Source organism: Colius striatus, chromosome 1, assembly GCF_028858725.1.
Source record: "Colius striatus isolate bColStr4 chromosome 1, bColStr4.1.hap1, whole genome shotgun sequence".
In the NCBI taxonomy this organism is placed as follows: Eukaryota; Metazoa; Chordata; class Aves; order Coliiformes; family Coliidae; genus Colius; species Colius striatus.
The window spans coordinates 91372469-91397403 of NC_084759.1; the positions used below are offsets into that span (position 1 = coordinate 91372469).

The window sequence follows — 24935 nt, forward strand, 5'->3', positions numbered from 1 at the left end:
CAACTTTTACAGTGTTGTCCAGCCTCTTAAGTTGTTCCTGTGCACCCATTCTCTGCAGCAGCTCCAGTTAAATCCATTTTCTTGAACTTGCTGGCTGAACTGACACATAGCCTACAGGTGAGGTCTCACCATGCAGAGAGAGTACTGCTTCTTTGTGTCTCTGAAAATAATTTCCTGATGTGTTTTAGGCTTCTATTCTGCCTCTCTTGTGGCTGCCTCATGCTGTGACTGACTTGATGCATCCACGTCTCTCTTCCTTTGGTGTTCTCTCAGTAATAAGCTGCCCTTTGCAGGAGTCGTGTTTGTTAATTCTCATACACACACGCTTTGTATTTTGAATTGCATTTCTCTTGTTGTCTTCAAGGTTTTTCAGCGTTTCAGTGGGATGTCCTGATCTTCCTTTGTATTGCTGCTTCCTAGCTTGCTTTCCTCAGCATCCCACTTTCTTTCAGATTTCTCCTGAGGGGTGGTAGATGTTAACTGTGCAATAGGGTCAGTGCCTGACAGGCTCCTTTATAATTTGCTTCCAGCTTTCACCTTCTTGCTCACTGTGCTGTCTTTTACCCTTTCAAACACATCTCCATTCATCTTGTCATGGGAATGATGGAGTACAAGCTTAATTATCAGTAGGGTGACCCTACTGAAATAGACAAGACAACGTAATGGATCTTACCTATTTAAGAACAGCGTCTTGTCAAAGGAAGGCATCAGGGTGGGGATTTATTTGCTTTGGTGGAGATAATGCTGGTTTTGGCACTCTCAGGTAGCCTTCCTGACTTCCAGCTGCTGCTGCAGATGTGTATGGGTCTCCTATAGGCTTGTGCCACATCTGCCAGCTCAGCGCAGGAATCACGGTTGCCTTAACACCCCAACATCACCACGTGCTTATGTGTCTGCAACTGAATCTCTCCAGATTACTGTAGCACACACTGGCAAACTTTTCCTGCATTTTACTGTCTTCTGTTGGTCTCCATATCTTCAGTTGTGCTGTTTCTCAGATGGTTTCTTCAGACTTGTGTGTTAGTGAGGCCAAAGTAGCAAGTCTGTTTCTGGTATTTTTTATTTTTCCTCTTTCTTAAGTGTAAGTACTGCTTCCTGTTCTTGCACCGTTTGATATTCACTTAACTTGGTAGGTGGATTGAAAATTCTTCCTGTTCTGTCTCCTTGTACCTCCTCACGTGCTCGTTTTATCCCCTCTCACCCTTTTTTCCCCTTTTTTGAATTTGTATGTCTTTCAGTCTTAAAGGAGTAGATAAATTCACATTTTATCAGTTTCTGCTTTGTTTCTGTTGCTGACATGATAACTTACTCTCTCCTGCACTCATTCCATCACTCACCGTGCCTTCACCCCAGTGTTTACTGTCATTTTAGAAACTGCTCCAGGTTTGTCTCTTTGCATTTGCAGGCAAATTCACTTTGATACCAGCTTTTTAAAATCTGCCTCTGACAGTGCTTGGGTTAAACATTGCATTTGTCTTCTTCAGTTTGTCTGTATCATGTGTTAAACTGCTTGGGTAAAGAGGGAATGGTGGTGAAGCCAGAGGAAGCCACTCAAGAAGTTAATGTGAAGGCTCTGGTAGTCAAGGAAGATGGTGTAATTCTTCCGAGCAGCTGAGTGTTAAAACTACAAAAAGGCAGAAGTTTTTGACAGGAAAATTTTCTTATTGAGATGTTTTAAGCGGAGCACACAAACTGTCTGTGTGGACATTGACAAGGTAACTTTTCCATGCTAAAAAAAAGAGCCTTTTCCTTCTCAGAGTAGTGCTCCAAAACAAAGATGGGAAACTGAGGGTCCTAAATCAAATAGCATATTGGTCCCTATAGTTGAGATGAAGGCCGCTTTCACTGTGTGGCTACCTCATGGTGTATACTCATTTTGACATGAATATGTTAAAGATCTGTAAATATCTGTTTTCCTTCTAGAAAGAAAAGCAATCAAAGCCTGTAAAGCTGAGGGTTTTACTCAAACACATGATATGGTTGGGGCTTGGGGAAGGTGAACATGACCTTCCCCAGCAGGGTTGTCAGAACTTCCCCCTGAAATCATGACACTTCATTGTCCCTTGGCCACAGGAGGGAACCTGCTGCCCCAGGCATGTAGAGAGAGGAAGCAGGACTGAAGAAAAGACCAAGTGTAATGCACAGAATCAGTGGTAGTACCAAAATTGGAACCCCAAGGAGAGGACACAATGTGTGAGGAGCAGAGGCACTTCTGGTGCTCCTTGAGATGAAGCAGCTTCTGCTGCTACTTTAGGAAAGAAAGAAACTGAAATTTTGCAGCTCTGTCTAGAGGAAAACTGTAGTGGTTTTTCATTCTCCTTGGTTCCTGCAGGTTTTTATCTGAAAGAGTTTGGTTTTTTTTAAAGATAATTGTACTAATAAGTTTAAATATGTATAAGCAAGATGTGTTATAACATCTGTAGTTCATTGGAGCTGGGTACCAGTGTCTGACAGATGGGGAATAGAGCCCAGCCAGGTCAAGGAGTTTGGCCTCAGCAACTCATCCAGGGAAGGAGGCAAGTGAGAGTGGAGGCTGAAGGGTATTGAGGAGATAGCGAGAATAACCCTGGCATGGTAGTGATCAAGTGCCAGGAGTCAGCTGAGTGTGGTGAGGGATGGCAGAGGGCTGAGGAGGAGTGGGGATGCAGCCTTGCCAGCGAAGGCACCCAGGGAAGGGCTAGGAACCCCTCCTGTGAGAGATCCTCAAAGTGCATGGAGAGACTTTGGCTTGTGACGGGTTGTTTGTGCTGGGGGAGGCTAGAGCTATGGAGGTGCCAGAGGAAGAAAACACCTTGATCTTGCTGGTGGAAGAGTCCTGGTTTCTTTGTGCTGATGCTTCACCTTACGCTCTTTCAGCTAATTTAGGAGGTCTTGCTTGTCCATATGCAAGATAACAGGAGAGAGCTGGCATGTGACCCCTCTGGGAGTCCAGAATTAGACAGCCACAGCTGCTGTGTGGTGGTACGAGGACTTAGAGCAGTTTGTTACAAAAATTACAGGTTTTCTAGACTCTAAAACATAAAGCGCTGATGGCTGGGAATGTTCCTGGTATGAAGGGATAGGAGAAAGAGACGAGGAAGATAAATGAAGTTGAAAAGCAACTCCCTCCCTGTCAGTCCAGGTGCTACTGTTTTGTTGTGAACATCTATCTTTCCTCTTTCTCTCTTCCGTCGACCAGAAAGGGGTCCTTTGGCAGACCCTCCCTTCTCCTGCTCTTCATCTGTGCAGAGAAAATGAATTCAAAGCAGCAAGTTGGATGGGGCTATGAAGGAAGAGGAGTGTTGCATAGGAAGCTTCAGTACCTTTTTTTCATGTGACTCTTCTGGGAAAAATGGCCTGCATATTTCTGCTCTGGTCTATCAAAATAATTTGCTACACTTCTAAAGGAATGTCACTTCAAAAGGGAAGCGGCAGTTGCAGTCTCTTTAATCAACTTCTCACTACTTGTGGCAGCAACTGAGATGAAAACAGAGTCACTTTCTCTTCTAACTCTAGCCCAGAATTCTACTTATCTCAGTATTCTGACTCCATAATCCATCCTGCTCCCAGAACAAAGGAATTCACCTGATATAGAGATGTATTATTTTCCTTTAACATTAAAAGTGAGGGGAGAAGGACAATAGAACTTGGCAGAAAATAATCAAGGAGGCTAAAAGCCTAAACCCTAATAGTTTGGGCTTCTGAAGTTACAAATATTTTTTGAATGGATTTAGCATCTCTTGACAGGGTGTAGAAGGAAAAGTCAAAGCACTTGTAGCATCTGTTTCCATCCTATTTAGAAGTAAACACAATTAAGAAAAAAGTGGCACATGAACTCATCTACCAAATCTTGCCAGGCTTTTTTAGTTTTTAAGCAGTAATCAATCATGTACCTGGCAACCTTGGCTCTTGGACATCCAGAAATTACAAAGGTCTCTGTATCATATATACAGCAAGTCCCACTTGTTCTGAATGCACTGAACTTCCCTTCATATGTGGATGAGGTGTACCTGGGTGACGTGCAAGTGTCAGCAGCTTTTGAATCAGAGCTGTTCTTTTCCCTCCTCTGCTCTTGAAAAAGAGGCAAGAACCTATTCATTTTTGAAGTCTTTAAAGAACCACTATACTTACCCATCCTTGTGAGTGAAAAGGGTGATTCTATGTTTCAACTTAACTACAAATAAAATAAGCAATTAAGCTCTTTGGTCTTGTTAGCTGTTAAAAATGCTTTAAATTCCTTTATGTTATAATGATGGGTGTTTGTGTTAGTTATGTGGGATTAAGGGTAAAAAAATCAATTCTGAAGGAATTTAGGCTTTAGGGAAGGGGAAAGGTGAGAGAAGCTGATTTGTCCACTTCTAAACGATAATTTGCAGAAGGCAAACCTGAAAAGACAAATCTTGTTGCTCATGGGTGTGGTTGGGATTTTTATTTGTGATGTCCGCTCGGTCTACCTACTTCTTTGTAATTAAGTCTCCACCTTAATGGATGTGCTCTGAAGCCCTTGATAATGCTCTAGTCCTTAAAGTGTATGCTATAGAGCCCAGGGAGATGAAATATATTTAAGGAGAGACTGACAAGGATCTTCCAGAAGGAACATGATTCATTTTAAAGCTTTCAGCTTCAATTCCAGTGCCCATAAGTGAAGCAATAAGTGCGCAGACATAATTTAATAGCCTGCATTCAGAGTTTCCATCAAACAAATTCTGCAGTGAATTATATGTCTGTGCACTGCATTAATCTGGCTAGTTTTGCCTGAGTCACTGTAAGGGAGGCTCAGCTGTTCTTTCTAATGGTGGACCTGTGGGGACAGTAACTACAGTGGGACAGTGACAAGCCGCTGTCTTCAGCCAGCAGAGCTATTTGCAAAGTGAGCTTCTCTCTCTAGTGTAATGAGTAATCTCTGACTCGTGTACCTGGAGCTTTCCTGTGCTGCTAGACACTTTCTGAACGCTCCAGGAATTTTGCTTGGCAGCTCTGTCACCTCAGTCAGTTTGCAGAGGAGAGGGAGGAAATATCATTTAGTGTTTGTAAACTCAGTAGGAAATCAAGTTAAATTACTAAAGCTTATAAAAGTTAAGGAGTGTACTCAATTAAGTGTATAGCAGTCAAGTGGCATACAAACCATTCCCTGACATTTAGCTTTGTCACAGAATTTTAGGGCCTCTCTTGGTTTGGTCAAAGACTTGAGTAAACTTTTAAAGGCTTCTGGCCCTCCCCACACCACTGAGAACTGGAATTACACAGACAACATCCTCCTCTGCAGCAGCACAGTTATGCTGAAGTTTCATGTTTGTAGGACACCACTAAACCAAATTGTTTTATAAAACCAGCTGACCTATGGTACGCTACTTATTTCAAGGCAGAAGAGGAAGAAGAACAAACTTCTTTGTCTCCTTGATGCAAAATTGTAATCTTTGAGCTTTTAATATATAGATATGTGAAGCACAAAGGAGTCTTTGTCAGGTTAGGAGTTACTTTTATGTTGGATAAGAATGCAAAAGGGATTCTGAAAAATACCAGAATTGCCAGGTATTAAATTCTGTGTCCAGAAGCTAATACTTGAACTACAATTTTTAGGAGCAAATGTAGAGAAGAAGGTAGGGATGCTAATGAAATGGCTTAGAAATCTCCCATTGATGGAATTCAGCATGATTCTGGTAGCTTAAAGTCCTTCCTTTTCTTAGTTCCTTTCTTGCATTCACCAAGTCATCTTCTTAAGACTAATTTGGTTTTCTTTAGGTGGTTTCTTGTAATGTTGTTGGAGATTCTGTTACATTTGTTGTCACTGTCTCACAAACTTCGCCTGCGACCACAGAAGGTCAATCATACAGTGTGAAACTGTCTCCACTTCACTTGCAGGTAAAGCATCAAGTGTTCTCCCTTTTTTTCCTTTTGTTACGTCTCATCCTGTAGCTGAGCTGAACCTCCTCTTTGCAAAATACCTACAAACTGCGTTTAACTCTGGTGAAACGTTTAATAGTATTATAGTTTCCCTCTTGGGAAAGTGATAAATAAATTAAGCCACCTTTTTGGAAGAATATGGGTAGACTACTTGGATGTATAATGTATAATAGCAATCATAAATAATAAAAAGCAATATCCTTTTTGATTGGCATGCACTTTCAAAGCTTAAGTAACTTCTGCCTCCTTAGACTGCCACTTTGAATTTACTTACGCAGAAACTTTGGCAAGACTTAGTGTGGAGCTTGACCTTCACTTGCTTTACAGGACACCAGAGCACTCTCCAATAACTGCTTTCCTATCCACAGCTTCAGCTCTATGTGAAAGACAAAGGAGAAGATGTCAAAGTTGAGTGGTTCCTCATTAACGCCGATGAAACCAACTTTGAAATCCAGCCAACAGTGCAGGAGGTCAGTCAGTATGTTTTAGTTGTTGTAATGGCAGAGAAGATGGGTCTCCATCCCTTCAGTGCAAAACCCAGCATAATGCTTTAGGTTAGCTGTAGAAGTGTGTAGAGCCAAAGTATCAGGTGAGGCTGGAAGAGCTGAAGCAAAAATGCCCATTCATTTCTGTTGGCTGCCTTCAGTAGAAGCATCGAGCAGTTAGCTGTCAGCAGCGCCGTGTTGAACTGCTTCAGTGATATCTGCCATGGCTCATCCATCAAAACCCTACTTCTCTGAAATCTAGGAGGATTTCTCAAGGTTACTGAAGCATTAATGTTAAATCAAGCCTGTATTTGACAGACTAATGACTTGGCAAACTTATTTCAAATTGAAAGGTGTGAAAAGTGTCTGTTCCTGAATACCTTCTCTCAGAGCACTTCTAAAATAACAAACCCCCAACAATTGTAATGGTATTCCCATCAAAGTAATTAGAAAGTTGCACCTTCCTTAACTTAAATAAATTTTGAAATGTGGCAGCAGTAGTTAAGGAGCAGCTCTGAAAAAAATACTGTTATTTAAGGAAACAGTGGGTGATTTAAAAAGGTATTGATGCTTTTGGAAATGCACCTTGTCTTAGTATATAAACCTCGATTGTCTTAGTATATAAACATTGATTCATTGTTTTGATTTATTTTATTGAGACATCCTCTGAAAAAATTGCTTTATGACCAAGACTTCTGCCTTTGACCTTTCACAATTACAAACTTTTTTGGCACAAATGTGCTAACTTAAGCCTTTTTCACAACAGTGGGGGGACACTTAACTTGTATTTTGTGAAGTCATTTCTCTGACCAAAGGCCTCTTTAAAAAAAATGGTTTATTGTATATTAGAGATGCTTCTAAAAACCTGTGCTGAGTGGCCTAGAACTGCAAGGGTTTATGACCATAGTTTTTGTATACAAAAATGTGAAACTCGTAACTGAAGACAGACAAGTCTTTTGAAGTATGTTTTAATGTAGGTTTTACTGTGCATGCCTAGCAGTGTAAATGACCTTTGTGCATTGAGCTGGCACGCTGATTATCCACATACTGGACAGTCATTAAGTACTTACTGGCAAATGCAGATGACTCTGGTACAGTCACTGGACTTCACAGGACTTCTCATATCCTGCTTTTTGAGAGGTGCCCGAGTCCAGAGTTGCAAAGGAGTTATTTTCTGTGCTTTGCCTTGGTTTTTATAATAAGCCTGTTAATTTCTTAATAGCTAAGGGCTTTATTTTAACTTTGAAATGAGGCTCCTTAACCAAACTGCATTCCAAATAACTATGGCAACATCAGAAAATACTGAAGTGTAGATGTCCAATGATTATTGTTGCTGTCGTTACCATTAAATAACAACTGTGAGGTTAAGTTGGTGGCAAAACGAGAGGCAGCTGGGATTCTGCAACTGGGCAGCGTTCTTCAGCAAAGTGTTTAGGTAAGGGCAGGGGAGGGAAATTACCTCCAAAACAGTGAAAACTAACTATAATTTATCTGCTTACTTAAATATTAAAAACAATGAAATTACTGAAACCAAAGATTTAGACTGCCTAATTCACTTCATGAATATTTTTTTAAGTAAAAGAGTGCAGATAATTCTGCAAGTTGCAGAAATGTACCACTGCCTCTTTCTTTGATGGCTGGTCGATGGAGCAGGGTGTGAGCAAAGCAGAGTGTCTGTGGGACTGGTCGGTGCTGTTTTATGTTTTGAACAGTAGCGACCTGTTGTCAGAGGGTGGTTAGGTAAGGTGGCAGCAAAACAGGATTTCTGTATACAGCATTCCTGGGATTTTTCTGAAACACCCTGAATGTTTTTGTAATACTTGGGTAATTGGGAAAGGGCTGTTCCTCCCAATTTGTTTGACCTGTTGTGCCAGCTGCAAGCGTACTCTCAGGAGCGTAGAAGCCATTGGGTGATCATTCTCCCACACCTAAGAAGGGACCGAGGCTTTTGAGATGACGGGTCGCCTCCTATACCGAGAACTCCGTAGTGGAGGACCGTGGTGCAGGATGCTTGAGGGGCAAAGCAATGCCATGCTCTGCCATGTTCACAGCAATGCAGTTGCTGGAGGCTTCAGCTGTTAGTGCCTTGCAGCTTAGTTGTGCAGCGTGGCTGCACCAGTGTGGGCCAGGTAGCGCTGAATGCTGGTGATGCAGAGCCATAGTGTTATCAAGGCAACCTACCAGGATTAGGCCTTCAGACCCCAACTTGATTTCCCTGCTTGTGCAGTCTGGGTGTCGTTGTCATCAGTGTACCTTGTCTTTACAGCAGGGCCTTGTTTGTTGACAGTGGCATGCTGTTTGTGGACATGCACCCATCAAACAGCAGCATGCAGGAGGGTACCTTTTATCTGCTTTTATGTGATTATTGCATTCTCCATCTGTTCTCTAACTACATCCATGAAGAGGTTCGCTTTCTTTTAATAAAGCCTTGTTCTGTAATGGTAAAACCTCTCAGATGTGGTATCAGGTGAGAAAAGATGGATGAGTCCTTCTGTTGTTTAGGTCAAATCTCTGTCTACTACTTCAGTCTTTTCTTTAGAAAAGAAACCTCACTGAGATTTCTCCTGTGGTGCCTTCAGATCAGCTGGGTAACAGACTGCCCGTTCTGTGATAGCTTAATTTAAAAATCCACTCCCTGTAGGTAAATGAGCAGAAGAGGCTTCCTGAGCAGCATGACATAGGAAGCAGGCTTCTCCGGGAGCATAGGGAGGGCAGGGGCACTTCACTGTCCTCATACACCTTACAATTAATTGTGTGGAGCAATGTGTGCAGGCAGAACCTGTGGTCTGTTCTGATCTCTCAGGGACAGCAGTGTTAAACACCGATTGCAGTGAGATTTTTGGATGCACAAATGTATGAGTCAGTCTCCCAGAGCAGCACAACTGTCAGTCCCTACAGTGCACTTTTCAGCAAGGTTGAAGACCTCCAGGAGATGCTGTAATAATTTTTACAGTACAGCACAGGATTAAGTTCTCAACTGTTGCAAGCTGGCATACCTCCCATTAAATCAGTGGAATGGTGCCGATCTGCTTGTCTAATGGCCTGGTCTGCTCTCTCAGTGAAGTGCAAAGCAGTAGAAAAACTTCAGAACACCACCATAGGATACAAACTGTTAACGAAGCTTCCATTTTTGTGGCTAATAGCTGTGCCTTCCTAACTTTCAGAACAGCATGTGGCTTTTTCAGTGTGTATTTGTAGTTTTCCTTTCATAAGTAATATAAAAATGTAAGCAATTATTTGTGTGATCTCTTATTTCACTTTGTTGTTGGCAACAGAAACCACGTCTCTCTCTGACAAAGTTAATGTTGGATGGCTTTGGTGGTTTAGATGTACTACATTAATTTTTGTCTTAATTTCCTCCTCCTGAGTTTTGAGAAGCATAATTGTTTATTTTCTCTTAGGGACAAACAGCAGGCACATGTGCAATATCTGAAACACTCGGAGATGTTTTGAAGAACCTGTTTAGCTCAGTTTCTCCGTCTGTAGTGTTGAGTACGAGGCCTACAGATATAAAAGATGTTCAGGTAAGTCTTAGTCCTACCGAAATCTTTTGAGAAGTGTCCTTCTGCTTAGTGTTTTTATTATATATTGATGACTCACAAATGAGTTAGTTTGACGCCATTTGGTGATCAGAAATAATTGGGAGAGTGAGGAGTCTCTTTCTCTGGAGGGTTTTAAAACCTGCCTGGACACGTTCCTGTGTGACCTGATGGAGGTGAACCTGCTTTAGTCAGGGGACTGGACAGGATGATCTCTAGAGGTCCCTTCCAACCCCTACATTTCTGTGATTCTGTGAATGCATTCTTTAAAATAACATAGCCTTTGGCAGTGAAGGCTGTGTGGTCATGACTCCTTTGTGGCTGCTGGATGTCACACCCCATCGCAGTCAGCTTCCCTGTATCCATATGACAGAAGTGAAAAGTAGTTAGTGTTTGCATATGTGTGATCTTCTTGCTCTGCTTGCTTTTCACAGGATATGCAGAAGACAAGTCTTCTCCCTCAGGGCACTAGTCCACCTAAACCTCCAAGGGCTCATGAACTCAAGCTGCTGGTGAAGAACATTGCGGTAAACCTAACTGATCATAGTGCTGCAGGTAACGTGTCCCATGCATTGCTGCTCATTTTCAAGCAGGGTTGGGTTGGTTCTTAGTTTTTTTCTTTTGACAAATCATTTGGAGGTTCTGGGTTACAACCTTCTCTACAAAGAAGCTGTCAAAAATTGATGTACTCAGAGAAACAGGCTTAGTCATGCTTGTACAAAACTGCATGGTTTGGTTTATTTGAGCATTTAAACATCTTAATCTTCTTGTAAACAAATCTGTCCTTGTTGAAAACAAATTGAAATGAGCATATTTACAAAGTTGATTTATTATTTTCTAGATTTAATTTCTGAAGGTTGTCACTTTGGGTGTGCCCAAAATGAGGGCCTCAAATCCAGCTCTCCATTAACTGCTAGCAATGGCGTTGGTTTGGTTCAGTATTACCTTATTTTTACAGCTGCTTTTCTTTACTTTTGAGCAATTTTCTGATATATCTAAAACTCTCGTCCTCTATGTAAACTCTCCTCAAAATGTGGTGTTTTGTTGTCTGGGCTTCCTTTTCCCCCTCTAATAAAGTATCTCTGTGGGTAGGGAAGTGGAGTGTGAGCGGAGAATGAAGCCAAAAAGGAGGTCACTGCCTCGTGAGGTTGCAGTGTTGGTTTTGGAAAGAAGCACCAAGCCTGTCCTGCAAGTACTTAGATTTGCTTCAAGTGCAGGCACGTCTCCATCACTGATGGAAGTGCAAGCAAGCATATTTCAGATTTTGTGAGCGGAAATACAAATTTGAGGCTCTCTTTTTTATGGTTACTAACAGTTCCTTAACAGTCTTTTTATTGGAAGCTCGTGACTACTGAATTAGGCAAGGCACTAGTTTTGGATAAATATATCCTACTTGCTATGCTCCTTTTTTTCAGTTAGATGTAATAGGTTTCTGCCCAGACTCTTGCATAATGCTGCTTTGCTCATCCTGTTTGGAAGTGATTCCCCTGTTACTTTCTGCAAACTGTTTTTTAAAAACAAATTCTATTTATAGCAGTTCTGGAACTCTTTGCAGTGAAATGTCTTATATAAATAAAACTCTGCAGGAAACTGTAGATTGCAGGAATACTCATTCAGAATTTGTTATTACTTTACAATTTTGTAGCACAAATTAAGCTTTTCAGAAGAGCAGATAATTTTGGCTGCCTTTAAAACTCATGAAATGAGATACCTTTGTGTGCATACAGTGCATGCAACAGAGGATTGGGCTTCGGGGAAGCCTCTTTGCTTGCTCTCTGAAAATTAGAGGGAGAGGAGACAGTTAAAGTGTTTACTTGGGAAACCCAGATACTGAGAAATAAAATCACTATGTGCTCTTCTAAAAGGAGATGGAGGGAATTTTGCTTGTTCCCTAGCAACTCTGGGAGTGTAAACAATTTGGAACCGAGTATGAGAAATAAAGCTTCACAGTGGAATTTAGCTGGCAGACTTGAAATCCAGTGGAAATACTGCGCTGCTGGGAAGATGCTAGCTTCTATGCATAGCTTGCTGCCTTTTAGTTATCATTCCCTTCCCTTTTTCTGTCCTTGTCTTGCAGCAATAGTTAATTATCCTGTTGCAATTCTTAGTCTGTGTGTACAATATTACAGGCTAACCTGCATAGATACATAAGGGGGTGGAGTCGGATGGGGTGGGGGGGAGAGTGTCTTGACGTGATCATTATTATCCTATAAACCATGGATGCTAATATTAATATGGTTTACATGAAACTGGGAGGAGTGGCTGATTCACCAAAAGGCTGTGCTTGAGAGTGGCTTGAGAGTTGGGCAGAGAGGAACCTCATGAGGTTCAACGAGGACAAGTGCAGAGTCCTGCACCTGGGGAGCAACAACCCCATGCACTAGTACAGGCTGGGGATTGACCTGCTGGTGAGCAGCTCTGCAGAGAGAGACCTGGGAGTGCTGGTTGATAACAAATTAAACATGAGCCAGCAATGTGCCCTTGAGGCCAAGAAGGCCAATGACATCCTGGGATGCATCAAGAAGAGTGTGTCCAGCAGGTTGAGGGAGGTTCTCCTCCCCCTCTACTCTGCCCTGGTGAGGCCTCACCTGGAGCACTGTGTCCAGTTTTAGGCTCCCCAGCTCAAGAGGGAAAGGGAATTTCTGGAGAGAGTCCAGTGCAGGGCCACCAAGATGATCAGGGGACTGGAGCATCATCCTTATGAGGAAAGGCTGAGAGACATGTGACTGTTTAGCCTGGAGCAGACTGAGGGGAGATTTCGTGAACACTTAAAAATATCTAAAGGGTGGATATGAGGAGGATGGGGCAACACTTTTTTCTGTAGCGCCCAATGACAGGACAAGGGGTGACAAACAAAAAACTGGAACACAGGAAGTTCCACTTAAACACAATGAAAAACTTCTTTGCTGTGACGGTGAGGGAGCCCTGACACAGGCTGCCCAGGGAGAGTGTGGAGTCTCCTCTGGAAGTTTTCAAAACCCACCAGGATGCATTCCTGTGTGACTTGATTGAGGTGAACCTGCTTTAGGAGAGAGTTGGACCAGATGATCTCTAGAAATCTCTTCCAGCCCCGACCAGTCTGTGGTTCTATGGTTTATAGGGGCTTGTGGCTTTCCTATAGATATGTGTTCAACTGGTGAGTAACCAGTAGCAGAACTGGTCTCTGTGCATGGGCTGTGCCCATTTTTATCTCCTTAGTTTGTGTATGTAAACAAAGATTATCCTAGATTGGATACTATTGGTACTATACAGTCCACAGTGCATCATCTAGGGCAAAAGGGATTTCTGCTTTTAAGGAAAATAATTGTTAGTTGTGTACACCAGGGTGTGCGGGGCAGACATGCTGAAGTAGCCTGTTTGGTGTCAGTCGGTCAGAGGCCGTGGTGTCATTTTATGCAGAGCTATACAGGCACTTCTGCCTCAGGGTGCTGAGTGCTGCCGGCAGCAGGAGCAGGCTGCAGAGACATATGGCTAGGTTAACAGAAAACCATCCCAGGTTCATTAACTCAGGCTCAGCTCACTGTGAAAGCAGCTAAACTACTTACTCCAGGCTTAGCCTGGATCCCAGATAAGCTGTGTGTACACAGTTCTTTGTCTCCTCTAATAACCTTGCCAGGCCCAAGCCGCTTCTTTGCCTGAGACAGGGCTTGTCCATAGCCCCTGTGCACCACTGGAGGACAACTGAGAGTTGATGATAATAAATAGACCTAGAGTTTTCTGTAAAACTTGAGGCAGTATGACATTTGTTTGCTTTGCACACAGTCAATACTGAGCTTTTTGTCACTTTCCTTGATGTTTTGGAACTCTGGGACTGACACAATTTCTAATGCTGTTTAAGCCATACAAAATAAATTGTTTTAAGAGGAACACTTCACGCAAACTATTTTCCCTTAGAGCAGCAGTAAAACTGCTCTAATATGTCAACTTGCCATGCTGTCAAATTCCAAGATCAAGGTAGAGATAATTCTGCACCAGGACTCCAAGATGCCATGAACTTGTTAAAAACCACAAAGCCATTGTTAATTAACATGACTGTCATCATTCATTTGTAGAAAAATCTTGCTTTGATGTCCAAAGAAACCACTATGACTGTGGCCAGTAAGAACTTTTGAAAACATCTGAGTTTTTTAAAGTGACTGAAAGGAACTTTAACCTCTCCCTGCCTCAGACCCACACCACCACCTCCTCGTTGTTCATACTGTCTCCCCATCTTTTTTGATGTTTGTATGCCTGTACTTTTTTGCCTCATCTCATGATTTAAATTGGGTTGTCCTGTTTCACACTATGTACAACAATGCACAGGACAACAATGATGCAGTCTTGACCATCGCCATTAGTGTAGGTAATTTACAAACTGGGGGAAGGCATCTGTTCTTGAGGGAGGATGAGGAAGTGTTTGCAATAGTCTATTCAAAAACATAGTATGTAAGGAAGCAGGTTCTTTACTTTCTTTTGAGTAAGTGGGCCTTTTGGGGGATGGAATACCGATAACTGGATATTGATTTTTCTTGCTCTTACAGGCAGCACAAACCTTGCATGTATAGTTCAGTTGAATGACCCTATGCAGAAGTTTTCCAGCTCTGTAGCCAATAATACTGCAAATCCCTTTTGGAAGGAAGAGTTTATCTTGTAAGTAACTTACCTATTGAGAATACTTTTTAGAGTAAAGCATCTTTTTTTACTTAAAATATATCAAGTGTTTGATGACTAAATGACAATTTGAAAAACGTCCAGTCGGGTGGCCTCAGAGAAATCTGCAGCTGGTTGGGACTTCAGGATATCTAATTACCCTCTGCATGGATATGAAATAGATCTCTAGAACTTCACTCTCAGGTATCTAATTCTAGTAAATAACAGCAGTAACACCCATAATAAATCACCTTATGTTTTCATACAGTGCCAAAAAAAAAAGATGTTAGCAAGGTTTTGAAGGCACTTCGAAAACTGCATTTGAGAAAATCTGATGTCTCTCCCGTTTTCTTCCCTGAGTGGAAAATGTACAAAAAACCTGACCATCTAAAAGAATGGTGGCTATGGTTAAAAAGACAATGTCAAACTAACTAGATTTTTTTCTTCTGTAGAACAAAAATGGGACTTTTGGACAGTATTCATCACAGTATTCTGTGATGCCCACAGCATCCATAAATAAGGTCAAAAGTCAGCAGTTCTAAAACTATTCTCATTTCAACTTTATAGCAGCACAGCATAAAGATCTGGTAGCTTCTGTATTGTATGAGTTGAGGAAGGAGGAGTCACTGATGGCAGGGTTGGTCAGAGGGATGTTTCTCTTGTGGCTTTGAATACATGCACAGGCAGGCAGAAGGAGCTTCCCAAAGAGATACTGCCATGCAACATACTGCAGAAACTGTTATGTTTTTCTTTCAGATTATGAAGGCGAAAGCACTTAATGTGTAGTGGAGTCTCTCTGGTTCTTATTGTAGCTTTTCTCTCCCATCTCAGTTCCATTTCACTCTCTACATATATAATTTAATATATATATATTTCAGAGAGTAATGCTGCTTGTTTTGTGTGACATTTTTGTTCACTTTCTAGTCTCAGCCTGGCATCCACTGTATCTGTTCCTTCTCTTGCAAAGCAGAGGCTTAGCTTACAAGGAACTGAGTATGTATTGAGACCTGTGTCTGTCTGTACTGACTGCTCTCTTCCTCCTTAGTGCTCTTTCTCAACTTGAAGGAGGAGTGAGCATGCAGTGCATAGATGTTTTTCTGTCTCATTGCAGTCTGATGTACTGCACCCATGAATGTTTTGATTGTGCAATACAGAAACAGGAGAGCTGAGGGGAAAGTGACAGATGCTGCTTGATTTTGAAGGAAGGCACCAGGATTGGTCATCACAAGTTGTACAGGACTTGGAGAACACTGAATCTTTCCATGGGTGCAGGGGGTGAAGATGACTAGAAATCAGTATAGTCAGTGAATTAAAATTTATGTTGCAGAACCACACTGAAAGGCCTCACCTTTTTATGTGGTCTGATGGAGGTGAGGTAACTACTTCTTATCCTGCTGTCAAGTAGAAGGCCACATAAGAAGCTCTTTTCCTTTAGACATACTCAGTCCAACGACTTTTAAAGTATGGTTTTAGGGCCTACAGTTTTTTGTGGAAAGCTGCAGGTCAGACATTGTTCTTCTGTGACAGTGTGCTGCGTTGACATCAAGACTTAAGGATTAACTTGACGCAGTTTCTTCTCCACAGTAAGATCTGTGGGGAAATGCACTTCTGTAGAAGCTTTCTACTGTAGAGTACTCAAAGGGCTTCAGCCACTGGGTGTGCAAATCACTTCAGCCATCTGTTGGTAGGACAGTGTCCATGCTCAGTGTTGGAAAGCAGACATGTTCACAGTGATTTCTGACAGGAAATTTGGCAGAATAATAACATTTCCAACTGAAAGTACAGAAAGAGGGAAGGCAGGATGTGATTAAGTTGGCTGGAATTTGACCTTGACACTAGGGATAATGCTGGGTTTTCCATGGCGTTGGCTGCTTCTCAGAAGTGCATGAGGTAAGCTTGGGGACTTCTACAGATGAGTGATCAGGATTTGGCTGCATACGTTCTTTCAAGTTCACATTTCTCCCCTCCCTGCCTTTTCTTTTTTCAAAAACAAAAATATCCACCAGTGTACTGACCACCGTGTCAGGCTCTCCTCTAGCTTCATGGGAAGAGCAGGAATAGTACCCTTGAGGTGCTTCCTTTCAAGTTTTGGAGGTGCAAGAGAGGAGAGGAGAGGAATGGCAGGGAAGAGCTTAAAACCTGCTGCATAGGTCATATCCCACAGCATCTAATGGAGGTGGGATGCCTGCAACCAAGATCACACTATCCTGAAATGGAGACATAAAAATAAAATACATGTATATTTGCCCTTAAGATTTTTTGCACAACACCTGCTGGGAAGGTTATAAAGTCAATATTTACTGGAAGGTTCCTCACTGGGTACCCAGTTGTCTTCACTGTCTCAATTAGAGCAAAGGTTTTGTATCTGTTGTCTGATCCATCTTATGAAGTACTGCATGTGCCAGTGCTAATAGTTCATGTCAGTTCTGTCACGCAGAAACTAGTTTTTGTTATCTTGCAAAATCCTTACAGTCTTATTAGGGAAAAGCAATACTGATCCTTCTCATGTAAGACTGTCACTGCTTTTATTTACTAGCATCTATCTTGCTTTTGCAAGATACTTTCCTGCTTTGAAAGGATACCCCACAGCTTTGAATGGGTTGTTGATTGGACCTGTTCCAGATCCTGACTTACAAATTGGATCCTGCCAGGCAAATCTGGTGCTTCGGTATAGCAGTTGGATTAGGGACCAACATCACTTGAAGGGCATCAACTTGTCAGCTACTGGGGAGAGGGAAAACCTCTGAAATTTTAGGAAAACAAACTTCTGCAACAGTGTTGGAGGGAATCAGGCCGTCTGACTGTGATCCTTTCAGTCAGTTTTACCTGAGGGCAAAAAGACACTGCAGGCAGTGTACACAGCAGCCTGGCAGTGCGGCCTTGCAGTGCTGCCTGCCTCTGTTAGCTGGTTGTACTGCCTGGCACAGTATGGGCCAAGAGGAGTCAGGGTGGTGGCAGCCAGAATGGGAAAGGGGAAAACCTAAGTGGGAAGGAACGTCTGCTCACCTGCAAAGGCCTAACAGAGTTTCATTTACTTCACAGTGAACTAAGTGCCAAATCAAAAGCATTGCAGCTGCAAATAGTAGAAGATGGAAAGTTGGATAGTAAGTATTAAAACTGAATTATCTTGTATGATCAATTTGTGAGCCTCATGAACTGTTGTTGTAAGTCCTTTTGTTCTATGCGTCTGTACAGCCAAATGAGAAACTACCAGATTTCTGAACACACATTAAAGTGCTGATACCTTCTGCTGACTTGTCCTGGCAGTGAAATTCAATGTTCCTCAAGCATGGCTCTAGGAAGCCTTGGGGGTGAGAACAGCTGTGGAAGGGAGATCAGCTGAAAATAGCCAACTAAATTTGTACCAGACTGACAGCTTGTGGAAAATTTATGACTTGGTGGTGTTTTTAAATACTGTAAGCCTGTCCCCAAATGTAGGGCCTGGAGTTGAAATACATGGAAAACTGCAGTTCACTGATTGACCTGGGCTAAGTGCTGTCTATGTAGACCATTACTTCCACCAGTAAACATGGCCAGAAGAGAGAATACATTGTTCACTTGTGTTCATCTTCCTCAGAGTTAAGGTTAAAGAGAAACCTTGAGTTTCTTTCTGCACATACTGAGTCTTCCATGTGCTGATATCCTAATTTTTCAGCCTTCTAAACTTCTAACAGATCTGCTGTGGGGAATTTTGGTTTCAAGCTAAGCTTTCCAGGTCTTTCTGTGGCTGAAGGCGAATCATGGGTGTTAATCCTAAATCCTTCTTTTAAAGCCCCAGAGGCTGCCTAGGTTAAACACACTTACTATGATTATGTTAGATTAAACACTATTCAGGTATAAAACACACTTACAGAGGGTTTGTGGAATCTCTTTCTCTGGAGATATTCAAAACCCACCTGGATGTGTTCCTGTGTGACTTGATTAAGGTAAACCTGCTTTAGCAGGGGAGTTAGACTAGAAGATCTTTTGAGGTCCTTTCCAAGCCTTAACATTCTGTGATTCTGTGATTAGATTGGATTAAATATAAAGCATGGGGGCTGAAACATTTTTACCACTTGATTGTGTTGATGCAGTTTGCAATTAGCTTTAGTGGCAAGAGAAGCCCTCCACTGAACTAATGCAGTTGGTTTGTTTGGAGAAGCATTACCTTTCTCATGGAAGTAAAGGGTTAGGTGGGTGCTGAGACCAGAGAGCGCATTCAGGTCTTTGCATGAGCTTTGTAAACTTGCTCCAGGTACTCATGGCTTTGACTTCACTGAAGACATGAGGCAACACCATAAATTCTTCTCAGGTACTCTGTGTGTTCTTTTGCTGATACAGAGATTTGCCATAGCTGGAAATAGTAACTGTATTTCATCTCTTGGATCCATTTGCTTTTTCCTTCCTGTGTCAGATTTCAGGTGTAAAAACAGATAAAAAGGAAGCATTACTTTTTGACACTCAAGCTTTTTGTCTGTGTTCTAGTACTGTCAGTTGCATTCAATTTAGTTCAGGAAAAAATTCAAAGTATCAGACGAATCTCTTCATACCCACTGATGAAAAAAATGTGCTTTTACCTCATGATGTCTTGTGATAGTGCATTAAGGCTTGGCTAATAACTTATTAGATAATAATATTTTACCTAAGCCACTGTTAATAAGTAATATAGCCAAGTGGACAGTGTTTGATTTTTGGTTTTGGGTTACTGTATTTAATTTAATTTTCTATCTAGATAATCAGTGCAATACCGGCAATTATTTGAGGCATTGGGAAGTCAAATGTAGGCAAATGCTTTAAATGATTTCTCTGATGGGGATGATGGTTTCATTTTAACAAAAAAATTGGGATCTTTATACAGTCAACAAATGAATATTGATTCTTGCATAAAGTTTAGTCTTGCCTGTACCTGACCATCTTTAGTTATGGCTCTTTCAAACAATAGCACTAATATTCCACATCCTACTGGGAGTGCAACTGCCAGCCTGGTTTCTTGAAGAAAAATGTTCCAATTGATTGCCCTGTCATCATTCTCCCCTCTTCCTTACCTTCTTAGCTGTTCTTCTCTCAAAAGTTTGTACAGAAAACTCAAAGTAGAATCATATTAGTGAGGAGAGAGCTGGGTAGTGCGACTATAATGTAGATCTCTACTTGTCTTTGAATTTTGCAGAAAACTAGAATTTAATCTCTGAAATTGTGCAGTAGTTTCACTAACAGTTTGCTCCAGTCTAGTGTAGGTGACAAAGTGAGAGGAGGAAAAAACCAATTGCTAAACTAAAGTTCAAATTAAGACTGTTCTAGTGCTATACCAGTTTACTGGGGATCCAGAGCATTGTCTGAAATGAAAAATGCAGGTAACTGGTTATAGAGATTGTTCAAGAACCTAATAGTAATATTTCTGTATATTTTCTTTTTTTCTAAGCATTCTGCATATACAGTAAAAAAATGGCCATTAGTGGCAAATAAGTAATATTTAATGTCTCCATTCTTTTCCTTTGCACAGTATTAGGCCAGGCTGAGGCAGAGTTATAAAATGGAAAGAAAGCTCTGAAAACTGCCATGTTTCTGCCCTGTGGTATAGAACCAGTTCTTGCAATTAGCTGCCTGTGTTCTTCCTCCTCCTTTCCCATCTTCTCATCTTTAAACATACTGAGAGCTCATATGTATTCTGATTTTGTTGGTCTTATTTCTTCTAGGTCCTTTGTCTGCAAAGGCGACTGTACCTCTGGACTTGTTCAGGAAACAACCTTCTGGGCAGCAAAGCTTTACACTGAACAGCAGTGAGAGCAGCCCAGAGCCAGGGCCCGGGCTGGGATCCATTAGTGCAGAGGTACTACTGCATTTGGATGGTTTTATGGTGGATCTTTTACTTCAGGAAGTACTTGTGAACGCTCATCTTGTGATGTGGACTGTCACTCGCAGCGCAATTTGTGGCTCAGATAGTGTGTTCAGATCGCATGGTAACACTTCATGTGGTATTTGTATCTGTCAAAAGAACTAACTGTTGAACATCAGTAAAAATGCTAAAGGAATATTAGCTAGATGTGCTTGACCCTGCTTCTGATGTGACATTTTGTTGTCCTTCTAGTTCTCTTTTATAGAACCCAGTGAATTAAAGACATGGCAAGTCTCTTCTCCAGTGCCAGCCACTAAGATAGAAAAGGACCGCACTGTGATGCCCTGTGGGACTGTAGTAACTACTGTAACTGCTGTGAAAACCAAACCTCGTCTAGAAGGGAGGTCATCTCCACTGAGCACAGGTGAGGAAGTCCTTTGCTTTCTTGGCTCACTCTTAGGGTTATTTGTGGGGAACAGAAGTGAGGGGAGGGTTGAGTGGGATGTAAGGAAGTGTGGTGTTGTCCAGACTGGTATGTTGAAGGTGGGGGGGCACTGTTTATATTCTTCAGAACTGGGCTTTTAATTTTCTTGAAGCCTTGTGCTTACAAGAGGAGTGGTTAGTGTTCCTTTTACTACACACTTTAATGCTGCATGGTAGAAGGGTAATGCAGAAGAGCTTGTTTTTGGTGGATGGTTTCCCATATGGCACAAGTATCAGACAAGTTTGACAACGACGGATCATCCTGTGCTATGGTCTGTCTTATAATCTCTAATAAGGATTGGTGTCATTTTGAGACAAGTTTTTTTTCAGTGAACCTCTCAGGATTAGACTTTCTGATTCTTCTTGGGACAAGTATGAAAGTCAAACCTCTATAAACGATCTCTGTGTGAAGCCTCATGAAGAGCTGCATTCTTTTTAACTTGTTAAAGCAGAACTTTTTCTGAAATGGGCATTGTCTAGCAAGAAAATGTTTAAAAACAATAAATTCCTATACTTCACAGGTCTTTTGGGGTCAGGTTACCATGGAAGGTATTTGTTGACAATTTGTATTAAACAACTTTTGTAAACAGTTGATTTGAACAGGCTTTAACACTGGTATAATAAATTCATATTATTTTCATAATAAATGTCTTGAATAATTTAAATAACTAAACCACTTGGTCCTCAGATTCTCCAGTGAAAACACCAGTCAAAGTAAAGATGATTGAAAAGGATTTCTCTATTCAGGCTATACATTCTCATGGTGCTCCAGTCAGCAAAACTTTATCATCTTCAGATACAGGTAATAGAAATGTTCACAGCTCCTAATGAGAATACCTCTGTCTCTGCTGCACGTGGGATTACTGTAATCTTGTTAAAATAACAGCAAACCCATATGGCTACTGCTTCTCCACAGGCACTGATATGTTTATCTTGGCAAGCACTGCAGTTAGGAATATAACTGTCTTGCAGTAGAGGTCTGGTTTTAATTGGGGATGGAAATTACGAATTTTGAATAAATAACAATGAGCTGTGGTTTGGAGAGGGGAGGTGACTGCAGAAAAGCCATGCCATCCTTTCTCTTACTTTTCAATTAAAGATTTGTCCTTTATAAGGGCATGGGAGACACTGCAGAAAATGAAAACCTTGTGAAACTCTAAGGCCATTGTGAAGTACCCCCTGTCTGAACAGAAGGCAGGAGGCTCGACTGATGTAAGGAAGACTGAATTCTCTGTCTAGCCTATCACTAGGGTTTTTTTGTGTTAATGCAAATACACAATCTTGCTGTGCCAATTTTTCCACCTTTCTAAATAAGCTGCCATACAGCTGAAATGCGTTCAGAGTGTCAGATGGCATTGATAAAAACTTTAATTAGAAATTAACTTTGACTGTATTAAACCTTATTTTGACACTAGGGCATTTTACCTTTTCAAGATGCAGCCCTGAATATTCAGCATATTTTCTAGTCCTGTGTGTTGTCACCGTTCAGTCTTTCTGTAGCTCTGTATGGAACAGTAATGAAAGATGGGATCTAGCCTAGCTGCAAATGACACATGATGTAGAGTCCAGTTTTCTTTGTACAGGTTGGAGTGCAGATAGGACAATCTGGAGGTGATCTGGACTACTTTTAGTAACAGTCTGTAGGCTTGCTGAGAAAGATAAATACACTGTCCAAAAGACAGAAATCTAAGGAAGTACATGAACCAGTAACTGTGAATAGCTGTAATAGCACTTGAATCTTTCCCTACCTCTAGACTAAGAAGTACTCTCTTAGCATGAAGCAGGATGGTATTTCTAAGCCGATTTGGGGAATGATAAGATTGTGCTAGACTTCCAAGTTAGATCTCATAACTGTTTACAATATTAAAGATACAAAACACATTGGTATGGACAGTGTTTTTCTTTTCATGGGAACACAGGGGAATTTCTGTGAAATGTTTATGCAATGTATCAGGAAGAATTACTCATTAGAACAAAAGTTTAAGCCAAATGAAAGAAATACAAAGGGACATTTGGTATAGCAGTAGTTAAGATAGGAGTTATTAAAAACATCATGCCAAAATAACAGCAAGCCCTATGGAAAAGGTGCCGTGGACGTGCCATAGTTCTAAGTGATGACAACAGTAAGAATTAGCAAGTGCCATTGCTGCTGTCCTGGATGTTCTCAGCTGTTTCCTGGGGATTTGAAGGGAGATAGAGGGGTTTATAACAAGTGTGCAGACATGCATCGGCCTGCATATCACTTAAGCACACATATCCTCAAGTTCCAAAAGTATCTGAGATACTCGGTGGAGCGTAATTATTCAGGCCTCATCTTTTATTGCATTAATGTCACAGTAACTAAAGGTGCTGCTCAGTTTAATTAACTCTAGTGCTATTCCTGCCTGAATTCTTTTGTTGTTAAAGCTTTTTTTCTAATAGAAAAGCCCACCTCAGACAATGAAATATGGAGAGTGTTGTTTCATTAATTTTCTTAGCCTTGTTTGTTCCTTGATGAATCTGATTAATGTGTATTTGCTGTGCCCAGAGTTCTTGCATACTAGATGCCAAAAATCGCCACATTCAAAAATAACTTCTGTTTCTCATTAAAGAGCGTTTTATGAAGCAAGAGGGGGCACTTTACAGGCTTGGAAGGCAGTTGATAAAGAGCAAAGTGACTGCCACTTTGTTTTCCCTGTCCTATTATAGTGTCAAAGCAAATTTGGAAATGGCTGAGCAAGGATGTCTGGAAAAAAGAGCAAAATAGCTACTTGAAGAAGTAGTGGCATGTGCCAACTTTGTACCATTTTAGAACTATGGCTCTTCATAACTATGGTACTTGATACTCTACCCGTGCAGTGCAATGCATTGAAGCAATTGGATGTTTTGTCTAGACTTCCAAAACTTCCTGTGTTCTCAGAGCAAGGGTTTGTAAGAGCGACTTAGGAACTTTCAAAAGAATGGGTAACAGAAGGGAAAGACAATATCCAATAGCAGGGTGGTGAATTGGAAGATGTTTTGATGGGCCTGGCATTTATGCCATTTCTGTTCATTTCTTTGAATCTTAAGTTGAGAACAACCTCTGCCTCTCTTCTCTCTGTTTTTCTCCTGGTTTTCTTTCTTCCCTCTGGAATAATGCTTTCTTTTCAGAACTACTGGTACTGAATGGCACCGACCCTGTTGCAGAAGCAGCTATTCGGCAGTTAAGTGAGTCTGCAAAACAGAAGATGAAATCTCCTAGAAAGAAAAGCACCATAATCATATCAGGAGTGTCCAAGGTAGAGCAGAAAAAGACACTTATATGTATAATATGCTTAGTACTATAAAGTGCTGTGCTGAGTGTGACATTAACTTAATATGTGTTCTACTGTCTCCCATTCTGCAGTCTCTGCAGGATCTAGGTCTGTGTGCCAGTAGGATTCAGTAACTGTTTCAAGTTAAGCCAAATAATGATGGGTTTTCTGGGGAGACTGTTGGGTTTTGATGGTTAGATTTGACAGCCTAACTGAAAAAGCATGGTATCCTTGAGTGGGAGTGAAATGATTAGGGATTTGGGAAAACCAATTTAGGTGAGAACAGATGATAATTAATTCTTGTCTATGTTTTACCTGTGGAGGGAAAATACACAGAAAATGTATGATTTTTTTTTCTGTTTTCTTCAAAGTCATTAGAACAAAGACCTCCTCGTCCTCTGGGTTCTGTTCCAGAGTAAGGGCAAACAGAAGATGGTTTCTCCCATGCTGTGTAGCATTCCTCCAGACTTTCTGTATCCACAGCCTCAGTCTCCGATCTGATGCTTGATGCCTGCCTATAGTTCTTTCGCTGCAGGCTGCTGTCAAGTCCTGCTGTTTTGCACAGGACTCCTAAAGATTTCTGAGTGAAGGCTGAGTCAGTAGGCATGGATCCTCTTGTGATCCTCCTTTGCTCACTGTTCTGTGATGAGGAGGGGGAATGAGGATCTGCTACCACAGTCATGGATGTGTCTGCCTACGAAATGAAGGCAGTGGGTGTGCATGGATTTGTATTTAGCTGATATAGATGCCAAGAAGTCAGAGAATCACAGAATTTTAAGGGTTGGAAGAGACCTCAAAAGATCATCTAGTCCAACCCTCCTGCCAGAGCAGG

The 24935-nt window shown here is 41.4% G+C and overlaps 1 protein-coding gene across 1 annotated transcript in view; it reads left to right on the forward strand.

Moving 5' to 3' along the window:
- C2CD2 (C2 calcium dependent domain containing 2) overlaps window positions 1-24935 on the forward strand; it is a 42643-nt gene that overhangs the window by 6785 nt on the left and 10923 nt on the right. The window contains exons 3-12 of the mRNA XM_062000837.1: window positions 5722-5841; window positions 6252-6353; window positions 9770-9892; window positions 10342-10462; window positions 14428-14536; window positions 17579-17640; window positions 20209-20342; window positions 20601-20772; window positions 21520-21633; window positions 23961-24088. Of these exons, the coding sequence (XP_061856821.1) occupies window positions 5722-5841; window positions 6252-6353; window positions 9770-9892; window positions 10342-10462; window positions 14428-14536; window positions 17579-17640; window positions 20209-20342; window positions 20601-20772; window positions 21520-21633; window positions 23961-24088 (1185 nt within the window). The remainder of the gene's footprint in view (window positions 1-5721; window positions 5842-6251; window positions 6354-9769; window positions 9893-10341; window positions 10463-14427; window positions 14537-17578; window positions 17641-20208; window positions 20343-20600; window positions 20773-21519; window positions 21634-23960; window positions 24089-24935) is intronic.